Genomic DNA, 13,161 nt, shown 5'->3' on the forward strand with positions numbered 1-13,161 from the left:
ACTCGTCTTCACAACGTATTGTACCCAACACTTGACTCCACTTTACACAATCGACTTTCTTCGCGTCATTCAAGGACCTTTTTCCACAACACATTACACAGTGGGCCATTTAGCTGGAAGGGTAAGTGGATCAGTGGAGTTTACGTACAAAGTGCATCGCGTGGTAGCACTTACAATTCATTTTTAGGGCAATTTGTGATACATGTCGTGCTAATGTTAAGACATGACAGGAAACTTCTAGATTATCTAACGAAAAGATTAGCAAGCGAAATACTTGCCCAATGCCTACGAGAGCGAAAGAATGCAAAATGCCAGTAGATTTAAGTGAGCCTATAAATATCTTCAAGTACCTCTCTCTTCAGGTTAAACCAGCAGTCGATAAGAATGTACGGTCGTTCACTAACGGAAATTTCGATCTGGTGTCAAAATTGCATACATTGCGGGGTTATGTGAAATCGACATTCGACGACTCTCTGCGAGTAGTTAGCTGCGCTGCAATTGCATACTTTCAGGAGTGATGTAGTCATCGAATAAAGCGCGCATGGAACTTGCAAATGAAAACGCAAGTATTAAAAACCAACTATTTTAATGGCATGTGTTTCGAGTTTTGTATTGTCTTTTTCAATTTCATTTTTATGCAACTGTAACAGTCTGCATTTTTCACTCAGAATTATACATACATCGTAGGTAACCTTATGATAGAAATAATCCGAAACTAACGAAATATTAGGAAATACACTGTACTATATCAGTTTCATTTGCAATGAATTCTTCAAACTTCTTACTTGATAATTACTTTTATACTTATAGTCGCGTTAATGTTATGACATGTATCGTTAGTATTGGTTTACAACAAAAATATTAATTGTTTGATCGTTAACTCAATTGTTTTAAGCGCATTGTCAACAACGAATATACGTCCAATGGCTTTGATAGCTTACGTAACACTTGGGAATAAAATTAACATACATTATTAACTCTAATTTGCGCGTGATCGCAAATTGCCATTATCTGAATGTACTGTTCCAGGTGCACTTTTGCATTACTGTTTTACAAAATAAAATACAAACATTAATGCACCTGATGCTTAACGATAAGTACAATGATAGTACTGTTGCCTATTACGCATTACTGGATAAACAATTAATTAAACTTCTATACAAATAACCTTCACACTACAGCTTTACGACAAATTAATGTTTCCTGCCTAACCTAACTACATCCTTGCATTGCACTGCTTCGCTTTGCATGGTGCGATGTGTCCGGTAGGTAGGCTAAGAAGAGTCATAATCCAGGCTTGGTTGATCTTGCTTTTCCGCGGATCTCTCGAAATTTTCTGCAACGATCAAATTTAACAGTCGTAAATGGTCTTACTTGGCATAATGATTGTGGCTGAGTGACATTGGAAATCGAGAGTAGGCGTAATGAAGAAGCGTCGTGTGGTGTAGCCAATCCCCGAGTATCAAGTATCAGAATATACCAAAGCAGCGAAGACAAATGGAACATTCAATGTTTGCTACTGGATTATTTTTCTTTATAAATTAAAAAATCTCTCTCTCTCTCTCTCCCTCTCTCTCTGTATAATTTTCACTCTCATTTAGTGTTAAGTTGTTAAAATATTTGCTCTTGCAACAATTGTTATATAAAAAGTAGAAAAAACCGCACGAAAAAGTAGTTGTGCTAGTGTCCGACAGAGTGCGCTAAATTTTCATTATCGGCGATTACGCTGCATTCGAGCATTAATGCATTTTTACTTCATCAACGTTTTTCTTTTTTTTTATTTCACGGACGTGGCAAGTTTTGACTTGCGCAAAATCCGAACCGGCCACTATGTGATTTAATTTTACAGGCATAATGCGGCACGGAAAAATGTTTAATCCTGGAACGCACTTTTTTAGTTTTGGCCATACAGAAATAGTACATTATATATCTACAGCACTGCACTTAAACATTTTTCTTTAAGTTTTGGAGTAAACATTACGAAAAAAACAAAATATTGAAGTTATAAAGACTTATTTCATCGGCACAATAACCTCAAGAGGTCTAAGGCCAGCCATGTCTTGCTTTCTTTGATTTTATATTCCCATGTAACTGGATAGTTAGTCCCGCGAAAGGGGGATCGATCCGGATGGCATTTTGGATCGGTCCTGTCGTGTGAACACGGGCGCCGTTACCAATACACCACCAACCTCACCAAGAAGTTATAACACTACAAGTATTATGACACACAGTAATAGAAAGACAGAACAGAGCGAATGAACTGATGTACGCAACATCATCCGACGAAGGATACACTCCAAGCTCATACAACGAAAAAGTTCGTTTTCTTCCAGTAAAGAATTCACAAAGAAATGATTCAACTGTTATTGGTCAGCATATCAACTTTGAGCAAAGCTAGCAATGTCTCACAATAGCTATTATGAACTCAATTATTTCCGAGTTGGTACAATCGTTAAATAATTTGAGATAAACTGTTGCTTTTGGGCAACCTATACACGGGTACACGACGTTACGAAGCAAGATCATTTTACGTCCGTAGGAGGTCCCGACATCTTAAGGACATCAGAACATTAATTAAGGTCTTCGAGTGCCCATAAATCCGCCATTCTCAAGCCGGACTATCAGCCCAATACCAAATATCATAGGAGTCATTTCCCCGAACGCAGGACTTAGCATCCTTACTTATTCAGCACACAATCTTGGCCTTCTGAAGTTCTCTAAACCGCTCACAGTCGAGTACCGTCGTTGGGCCAGCCTTTCTGGCCGACAAGTCAAAGCCATCACTCCAACTCAACTTTTGCCTACCACGCGCTTCCTCTGTCCATGTGGACGACTTAAAAGACCGGACGAACCGAGACCTCCGGTGTCATTCTCATGGCACAACCAGCATCCCGATGTATGACGAGTCTAATCCGTAATATGATACCGATTACATACATACGAGGATAAAATCCTCAACATTAACTGCCTTTCGAACACGGCTAAGTATGTTTCATTTGCTTCGGTTAAACTTAGGCACAGGAAGTCGGAAAGCAAAGAATAATTATATATTAAACATGCGAATGGATGATCGCCGTGGATAATTCGTACATATAGCAAGCAGCCAAATAAATATTGTTAATTATGTTGATTTTCAGTAAAAAAAAACACTTTTTCACAACTGGTCAGAAATTGTTGTTTTTTTACCAACATATGCGTATTTTTGCTTGGAAAAAAACCATTTATAGGATGATTAATATAAAATATGACTCACGTCTAAAATGATATTAAGTGTGTCAAACATTCAATATTATATTATTATTTACAGCTAACGCTGTGTAATTGCTTAGTTCATTCAGCAACATACTCTTGTAGATAACAATTATTCCTGTATGCTCGTTGAGAGAAGCTTTAGGCTTAACTGTAAAACAAAGAAACGATAAAAATGCAATCCGGAAATGGTGAAGTTTACGAAGAATAATCACTGGCAATATATATTGATAAATTACATGCTTTATAGATGCAGTACATAGTGTCCAAAAAGGGCACCATTCACTAAGGGGTCAGAATTCTACACTATCAGTCTTTATCTTGATTACACTTTACCTAAATTTAACATTTTTTTTTATTACAAATTCCCAAGATCATCAGAAATGAAATGTGCATTTTGATATACACCACTATTCTATTGGAAACGGATCGAGGCCCAGTGATGTAGTTATGGTAAAGGCAGTGGTCTTTTACAATACCATTACCATGATTCCATATTCCAGATTGTTTCCCCGTAACAAGGTCTAACTACGCAATAAAAATGAGTAACATTATTAGCAATGGCAGACATGGAATAGGTAAGTCGTTACACCAAGAACAACAAGAACTATCAAAATTGTAAGGGAAAAAAAAGGAAGAACTGCTAAAAAAAATAGGCCATTTGTATTATCAGTAAGAAGAACCGAACATGATGTAATCTTACAGCTTACACTCACGGCAACTGCACTAGAAAAAATTTAATTAAATGATACGGATAGTTTTATAACGTTGATTTCTTATTTAGTCACGATGAGATCTATTTCTGTACGCTCGAAATATTCTTTAAAATATAACCAAACATGATGTTTGATGTTCAAACCAATTTGAGTTTTTCCTTCAGAAACATTTATAAAAAAAAGCCTAAACTACTGTAGAGTGCAAGTGTAGTTGATGCAACTACAAGCGAATTTAAGTGCATTTGTAAATTTACAAAACACAAAATTAAACGAAAAAGCCTTCCCTGACCACTTACCCTGGCAATAGTAGTAACAATAGTAACTTCCCGTACCATGAACACACCCACAAAAGGATCATAACGATTTCACCGGGGTATGACCGGAATCTTCGTCTGCTCCAATACGAGTGCCCAAGGACGTGCAGCAACTATTGAGAGACCGGAAATCGGATGTTAAAGCATAATATGCACGATTATACGTGCAATAAAATGGTTGTGTTATTCGGGCCGATTGTAGGGGGACAAGCAATTCAGCAATTTAAAACGTTTCTTTCATAACACTAGAGTCGTCTAATTAGACATTATTTTCGAGAAATCTTAGAGAAGAAGAGAGTGAGAGTTCTGCGGCTGCTTTGAGAGCTATCATTAAGTCGTGAAGATCTAATAAAAGTTATAACCCAATTGTCAAGGCTTATACCGTATCTAAATAGTTTAAATTAAAGTGTAGCAAATTAAAGAAGGGCCCCATTTAAGGATTTCAAAAATTCAAAATTGGAATAGGAATAGGTTCACATTTTTAAGAATTTAAAAGAATTTTTTTAAAGAAGAGGTTTGGAATTGACATTATCAAACCTTGAACGTATCAAGAAGCGGATTTTTTAGCCTATGCCTTTCGTTATTTGTCGTTGATCAGCATCCGGGTTACCATTTTGCATATGCCTTCAACGATCGGTGCCCTAGGCCAGATTGTCAATCGGTTGGTTCCTGCTACCCTCCGTCGTCACGACAGAAAAGCATACAGTAATTCGATGTGACAGCGGCCAAGGGTTCGAAACGTCAACGAGACGCCGGGGCACAGGGTTATGTAAATGCTGTTACGCCATGAGCGTCAGCAGTTCCACTTCAATAGCTTTGGTTTTGGGGTCCGGTTGGCTTTACTCCTTCCTCTCGATTGCCACTCACTTACGCACGTACACACCCACCGGTGTGCACCACCATATATCAAAGCTGCCATCTCTAACTCTCTCCTCCGTGTACAACTGGGTCGGTTCTCGGTGCTATTGTGCTTTTTACAAGCGTCCAATGGCGTTAAGTTGTATATTGATCGGTCTCCTTGAGAGTTTGAGTTTGAAGTGATTGAACACATAACCCGTTTTGGCGGACGGTTTCGTTTATGGATGAATACTAGGCCCGTATATGGCACATTGCTTTATTTCCTTCGTGCACTTGCTATTTTGTACTTTGTTGAATGCACATTCTTTTTTATATTATTTTATGATTTGCTCAGATGCGTTTTCTTATTCTTTTCATCCTTTTTTTGTTGTGGCTAAGTATTTTTTGCCATCTTTTTTTATTTTTTTCTGTTTTTTTATAAGCCCATAATTTTTTGGCTTAATGCCCATATTTTTTGGCATGTTGATCATTCTGATCTGGATGTTTTTTTAACTGTGTTTTGTTTTTTCCAGTCTTTTTTTTTGTATGGCTCATGCCTTTTTTCAAACTTGCAATCTGAGAAATCTTACATATTTTTTCATCTTTTTGTACTGCACGGTCATGTACTAATACCTTTCGATCATAGTACGAACCTCTAGAACGAGTTGTCCCCACCCTTGTCTCGTGTGGCATGTCTCGGAGCATGGTTTTCTTCTCCAACACACATTACTCGTGTCTCTCCTTTCTACTGCTGAATAACAACATGTGACACATCCCCATCGCTCAGGCAGGGAGGAATTAATTAATAATATTGTTACGTGTAAAAAAATCGACAGCACTTGGAAGCAAATATAAATGTTTTCAGTGATACAAGTAAACATAGGAATTGGCACATAGGTCAACATTTCTTAATGGGAAACGATGAAATGACAAAAGAAAGTATTATCTAGTGATGACTCGAAGAATACTTACTCCTTACGCGTCGACAGTGGGAGAGATATTGGGCGTATCGAGTTTTCTCCTGTTCATCTTTGCAGCTGACCAGGATCGAACTCAGATGCTTGAATGCGTACATAGCTACATCTGCAGCGCAAGCCAAATCTGGCAACCGCAGTGTCAGCACGACAGCCGAACTATCGTTGTCGACCGTGCTGTTGTTGGACAGAGTGCTCAACGAGCGCCCCAACGTAGTGAACGATGGTTCTCGCTTTACTTGTCCCAGCATTGAGGACGTAGCCACCGCCACTGATGTGGGCGATGTACGAGAGGTAGTTGAGATGGTGCTGTTAGCTGTAGCTTTAACATCCGTACTCGAAAGGCGGCTTATTTTACGCGGGGGTTGATCGGTGCTAGAAACCACCGTTTCATTTGCTGCAACAGATGGAAAATGGTTTCGATTACATTTCAAACCTCATTAATTCCCTTCATACAAAGAAGTGTAGTGTTTGAACTAACCTTGCTTACGTTTATTCTTGTTGCTCTCCCGTCCCGTTACTTTCTTTTCATCCTTCTCCATGTCGCGCTTAGGACAGCTGCAGATCTTGACACAGATCGACTTTCTGCCCAGCAGAGTGCCGTGTTCGTTTTCCGCCGTGAAAAGAAGCGTCGTCGCACGCCGCTCCATAGTTGGGCATGAATTTTGGCACAGAAATTCAAGCGAGACGGGAACCGTCTGTAGTTTCTGTTGATTCACCGATCCGCCATTGTTCAGATCGACGAACACGGCTAGCCGATCCTCAAAGTTCACTCCATCTTCCCTACCGGTGTACGAGGCTTCCGGATTCAAGCACCGCACGACGTGTTCTTTGAACTTATAATCTTTAGCTGTAAAACAGTAAACATGAAACGAATTCGACCCGATGCATAATGTATTCGCCGTGCCAACGGCGAAATGCAAAAAAGTATATATTTAAAAGTTGCTTTAAAATTTATTTAAACAAACAAACGATAGACTTACCGCCATCCTTCGATATGTCGTCCTGGCATCTGGTGATCGTGTTGTAAGCGTACTGTGAGTTGGAATATACCAGCATGATGCGTAGTTTCAATGTGCCTTCGGTTGGCTGAGAGAACGAAACGTCAAATGTAACAGGAGTTTTCTTCTTCACGAACAGCTTTTCCAGATCAGTTGAGTAGCACCAAGATGAGGCACTGCACGGTTTACCACTTATACCGACGGTGAAACTTAGCAACGGATGAGTAAATTCATCGAGGATTGGCGTTTTCTTGTAGTGATTTGGTGGTTCCACTCCATACATCGTGGACAATGCTGTTGGCGTTTCGGCTTCAAACTTTACGCACTGCATATCAACGATGCCATTGCCCGGGAAGAAATCGCTCATCAACATTTCATCTATATTACCACCTGCTGGCGGTGGTGGTAACAGATCGTTGGTCTATAAAAAGAATGGGAAAAGAAGTTTAAAGCATAAAACCATTATGTTGCAACGTATCGTGATGTTCTGCACGAAAGTGATACTGCCAAATTAACGCCAAACATTGACTTCATTTAAAGAAAAATACAACAAAACCAATCCGTTTTTGATAACATTTAAAATTAATTTCTTAAAGAAAAATCATTTAAAGTGCTACTTTCTGACATAGCACGGATCACGTACGATCATGTTGATTCATGTTTGATCATGTTTTTTTAACACGCTGGGCGGAGCATAGCTCCACATAACAGTATGCGTGATTTTATATTCAGCCACATCTTCTCCACCAGGTTCGCGCGGAACCACTCGCGAGAATGGCTCGCGCGTTAACCCGTTTTTACTTTGCGTGTAGTAGTGTGCCGGTAGGGCTTTCTCACTGCTCTTTCGTCCCCAACACACCCCTATTTGGGGGGGTTAGTTAGGGGTAGTGACCAGTCCGTATGTGTGCGTACGTATGCGTGCAAGCTAAACTTTTTATCAGAAAGAGGTAATGAGCCGGAGCATCTTATTGTGATTGACTTATGCGGCGCATTTATGGTCCGTTTGTGATTTTTATATCACAAACGAAAATAAAGGGAATATCAGAGGCATAAACGTGGCTGTATCCCATAAAAAAATCAAAAATTTTATCATCAAACACTTACATTCATGCGGAACAGTGTCTGGCAATCTTCCACGCTATAACGAGACAATGATACACAAGGGAAAAGCATTAAAAACTTTAGTTAATGAACGTTGAAAATTATGATATTTTTACTTACTTCTGGCACGATCCGGTGTTGATGTCACCGAACATTTCGGCATTCAGGAAATCCATGCTATTTCGATGCTTACAATAGCAAACTTAGATACACCTACCTGTTTGCGGAAAGAAAAGAAAACTTGCTTAGCAAAATCTATAAGATCATTTTCTCGGGAAAAAGGCACGGTCTATCTTCGGTGCAGGTAGAGAGCCAGGCCTTTTTTAACGGCCAGAAGGAACGAACAAAAAGGAATTAGAAAGAATCTCCGACAGTACCATACCAGTACGAGAAAGAAGCATAAAATGAAACGTCTGAAACTGGCACTGGTATGTGTGTGAGTGAACGCTTCGAAGAAAAGCATAACCCTGACCCCACGGAGAAATCGCACCAACCGCAATATTGTGTAATTTCGCATACGACGTACAAGTGGAAACGAGCCCCTCATTATGCGCACCCTTTGGCCCTTGATTTTTACACATTTGCTACACATCGCATCGGAAACCAAGCCTCCGGCGCATGATTTCTTTGTTCAAAAACCGGTATTGAAAAAATGACTCATCTTCATACGCGCCATCTTTAATTTTATATGCTCTCTGCCGTATAGTAATTTGCCGGTTCTGAGTATTTAATCATGAATTCTACATGTACCAAACAGGTGACGATGGTTGTTAAGGTTAAATGGCAATACTTACACACTTTAGACAAGATATTTTAATCACAAAGTTCACATTCAATCACGAAAAGTTTACTCGCAACTGCGGGAGTAAAAAACACTTCACTACCTTAGGCTCACAACTGCTGACAAACTCATGTAGAACTTGAAACCACACAGCACACGGAGCATTAACGTACAACAACCGATCGCACCAAGCGTTCAAATCAAAATAACACAAGCCAGCTCCAGGTACGGGTTTCAATGCTTTGGCATTTTGTGTCACTTTCTTCTTCCTGTTTTCCTCTTGTATCTCTTCCGTTTGTCGCAAACGTCAATATTATTTTTGCACTTGCATTTTTAACAACCATTTCACTCTTTTCTAATATTAACAACGTTTTTCAAATGTTGTAAAATTCGATTCAGTGTTGTGAAAGTTCGTAAAGAATTTGCATAGCAAAAAATCGCAATACAATTTAGTTGATGGCGACGCATATTCCATGGTAACATTATTTCCCACACCCAAGAATCATTTTTGATTTCACATCTCTTTTTTAAATTCTTTTCTTTCAATGCCATCTATGATTCTCTCGCCAACACTTTATTTTTCCATGTATACTATGGATTTACCAAATGAAAATTTTTAACACGTATCGACGTCCACAGACGCGCAATTTGAGAATGTTTTTAACCCAAGCTCCAAAACGGCACATGAAAAGACGTCTTTCCGCGGTCTTTTTGGGGACGAAAAGACCGCGGAAAGACGTCTTAATAAGACCTCATCGGACCAACTGTCATGGCGGCACAAAACATCAACCGATGTACAAAAAGTTGTGCCGCAGCAAAAATTATTTTTTGTGCCACTTTTTCTGAGCTGTTTTTGCGACGCTTTTTTCCTTCGGTCATCATTCCCCAGTTAATCCCTATAACAGTCCTAATATGCAAGCTGCTAGCTATTTATAGAATTGAACTTGTGTATGGCTGAATGTGCAAATGTTTCTAGCGCTTTATTGAATTGTCCTATGCGTTTGTTTTGTTTGGAAGACGACTGTAGAGCAAGAAAAGCAACAATGGTGTAATGAAGTGGAAAACGTATTGCTGTTGTATTTCTTCATCAACAAATCGCGTAAAATGCGCAAAATTGTTGGTGTGCAACCCGGTAATCGTTTTGATGTACAGGCAGTCCCCAAGATACGCGGTTCCTCTTATACGCGGATTCGGAGATACGCGGTTTTAGGAAATTTGATAGCTGAGCTAGTTTATATCACAAAATTCAATCAAAATGGTAAAAAATTGGTCGAAAATACCTTTTTTGTCTCATAAAACATTTGTTTTTAACTTATTTTAATGTAATATCGCCTGATTCACTGCATAAATTAAATGCAGAGAAGGAAGTCGACTCTGTGATTTTCAGGTATAAACGAAATCGCACCAGGATTCGACTTACGCGAATTTTTCCCGGGTTATAGCGGTCCGCTATAATAGCGTATCTCGGGGACTGCCTTTATTTATCATCTTTGACCTCGGCCACAGAAAAAATGTTTTCTTTATATTGTTTGAGATAAACACAGTGCGATAATTGTGAATCGTTTCAGATACGGTAAACGCTTCCGATGATGCCATTTTACCATCTGACTTTCTCCTTCGAAAAACTGCATCGAATCGGCAATAGGTTAGAAACATATCCATGATGTGTTATCAACTAACCGAGGATTAGAAAATGTTTAATGTTTTGCAAACCGAAGTTAAACAGGTGTGTCATCGTTCCTGTATTACACAAAAAGTCATTTCGTCAAGGATGAGACCAATAGGGACAAAAGGAATTATAACAGGTGGGCTGATAATTGTTTGGCCTAACACATTTATCGCGCTAGAAGATTTTTATCCATATCATATTTCGTTTGTACCAACCTTCAAACGAATTCTGTCCAAATTTGACAGCACTCGGGCCATAACCTAATGAGCTAGAGCATTTTGTGTGACGCAACTTTTGTGCTTTGGGTAATCATGGAAAAGAAGGAATTTCGCGTGATGATAAAATATTAGTTTTTGAAGGGGAAACATATAGTTAAAGCCAAAAATTGGCTTGATGAAGAGTCTTCGGACTCTGCTCTACCAAAATCAACCATCAGATATTGGTATGCTAAATTTAAAAGTGGTAAAATGAGCCCTAAGGACGGTGAACACAGTGGAAGCCCAAAAGAGGTGGTTACTGACGAAAACATTGAAAAAAATCACAAAATTATTAGGAGCACCCATAATGTGAAACTGATCGAGATAGCTGACACCCTAAAGATGTCTAAGGAACGTGTTGGGCATATCGTTCACGAGTATTTGGATATGAGATAGCCCTGTGCAAAATGGCTGCCGCGCGAGCTCACATTTGACCGAAAACAACAAAGAGTTGATGATTCGGAGCAGAGTTTGGAGCTGTTTAAGCGAATTTAATCCGAGTTTTTGCGTCAGTATGTTACTGTGGATGAGTGTTGGCTTCTCCACTTCACTCCAAAGCCCAATAGACAGTCATCCGAGTGGACTGGACGCGATGAACTTGATCCAAAGCGGGGGAAAACGCAACAATCAGCTGGCAAGGTTATGGCGTCAATTTTTTGGGATTCACAAGGAATAATCTTCATCGATTATTTTGAGAAAAGAAAGACCATTAACAGCGTCTATTACATCAAATTTTTGGAGCGATTGAAGGACGAAATCGCCAAAAAACGGCCGCATTTGAAGAAAAAAAAGTTTTGTTTCGTCAAGACAACGCACCGTGCAACAAATCAGTGAAAACAATGGCAAAAATTCATGAAATAGGCCACGAAATTCTTCGCCACCCACCGTATTTCGTAGATCTGGCTCTCAGTGACTAACTCCATTTCTCAGATCCCAAAAGGATGTCCTCTGAGAAGAAATTTTCGTCGGATAAAGAGGTGATCGCCGAAACAAAGACGTTTTTTGAGGCAAGGTGCAAATATTACTATAAAAATGGTATCGAAAAATTGAAAGACCGCTATAATTGGTGAATCATCCTTGAAGGGACGTATGTTGAATATAAAAAAAAAATTTGGCCAAAAAAAAGTGTTTTACTGTCATAGGCCAAACAATTATCAGCCCACCTGTTATTATAACAGAATGTTTGCAATCCTGCAGACCCGGTGGAAGAGATACAGCATCATGATTATATCTGCCTGTGTAATAGGGCAGTGCACTCCTTTCTTTCAAATAAAATCTTGCCTCGTGCTACCGCAGTGCTAAAACACGCTACCTGCAAAACGTACATGTATTTCATTTCATTTCTATTCTAAGCCAACAACTGTGTGCATTGATATAGCTGATGTTGGTAACTTGTCGGTTGTTTTGGCTGTTATGCCATATGAATATATTACACAAATAGTCATTTCGTCAAGAATAAGACCAATAGGGACAAATAGAATGATATTATAAAAGAATGTTTGCAATCCTGCAGACCCGGTGGAAGAGATACAGCCTCATGAGTACACCTGCCTGTGTAATAGGGCAGTGCACTCCTTTCTTTCAAATAAAAGCTTGCCTCGTGCAATCGCAGCGATAAAACACGCTACCTGCAAAACGTACATGTATTTAATTTCATTTCTATTGTAATCCAACACCTGCGTGCATTGATATAGCTGATGTTGGTAACTTGTGCGTTGTTTTGGCTGTTATGCCATATGAATATATTACACAAATAGTCATTTCGTCAAGAATAAGACCAATAGGGACAAATAGAATGATATTATAAAAGAATGTTTGCAATCCTGCAGACCCGGTGGAAGAGATACAGCCTCATGAGTACACCTGCCTGTGTAATAGGGCAGTGCACTCCTTTCTTTCAAATAAAAGCTTGCCTCGTGCAACCGCAGCGATAAAACACGCTACCTGCAAAACGTACATGTATTTAATTTCATTTCTATTGTAATCCAACACCTGCGTGCATTGATATAGCTGTTGTTGGTAACTTGTGCGTTGTTTTGGCTGTTATGCCATATGAATATATTACACAAATAGTCATTTCGTCAAGAATAAGACCAATAGGGACAAATAGAATGATATTATAAAAGAATGTTTGCAATCCTGCAGACCCGGTGGAAGAGATACAGCATCATGATTATATCTGCCTGTGTAATAGGGCAGTGCACTCCTTTCTTTCAAATAAAAGCTTGCCTCGTGCAACCGCAGTGCAAAAACACGCTACCT

At 39.3% G+C, this 13,161-nt stretch overlaps 1 protein-coding gene across 1 annotated transcript; it reads right to left on the reverse strand.

Annotated features, from left to right (window-relative positions):
- Positions 1 to 632: 632 nt before the first annotated feature.
- Positions 633 to 9,161, reverse strand: LOC128297781 (cellular tumor antigen p53-like). The gene is made up of 7 exons (XM_053033480.1): positions 8,987 to 9,161; positions 8,313 to 8,409; positions 8,196 to 8,229; positions 7,074 to 7,512; positions 6,572 to 6,940; positions 6,089 to 6,487; positions 633 to 1,336 (listed from the first exon to the last, which is right to left on the reverse strand). Exons 2-7 carry the CDS (start codon positions 8,366 to 8,368, stop codon positions 1,275 to 1,277), a joined length of 1,359 nt encoding a protein of 452 aa, XP_052889440.1. The 5' UTR covers positions 8,369 to 8,409; positions 8,987 to 9,161; the 3' UTR covers positions 633 to 1,274.
- Positions 9,162 to 13,161: the final 4,000 nt, after the last annotated feature.

The sequence above is a fragment of the Anopheles moucheti genome, chromosome 2 (assembly GCF_943734755.1).
Source record: "Anopheles moucheti chromosome 2, idAnoMoucSN_F20_07, whole genome shotgun sequence".
Lineage (NCBI taxonomy): Eukaryota > Metazoa > Arthropoda > Insecta > Diptera > Culicidae > Anopheles > Anopheles moucheti.

What these genes read in the sequence shown, in the direction of transcription:
- LOC128297781 (XM_053033480.1), bottom strand. Translation starts at nt 8,368, where the DNA reads ATGGATTTCCTGAATGCCGAAATGTTCGGTGACATCAACACCGGATCG. An exon ending in AACACCGGATCGTGCCAGAA is followed by an intron (nt 8,230 to 8,312) that starts GTAAGTAAAAAT and finishes GTCTCGTTATAG; the next exon opens with CGTGGAAGATTGCCAGACAC. An exon ending in CGACATATCGAAGGATGGCG is followed by an intron (nt 6,941 to 7,073) that starts GTAAGTCTATCG and finishes ACTGTTTTACAG; the next exon opens with CTAAAGATTATAAGTTCAAA.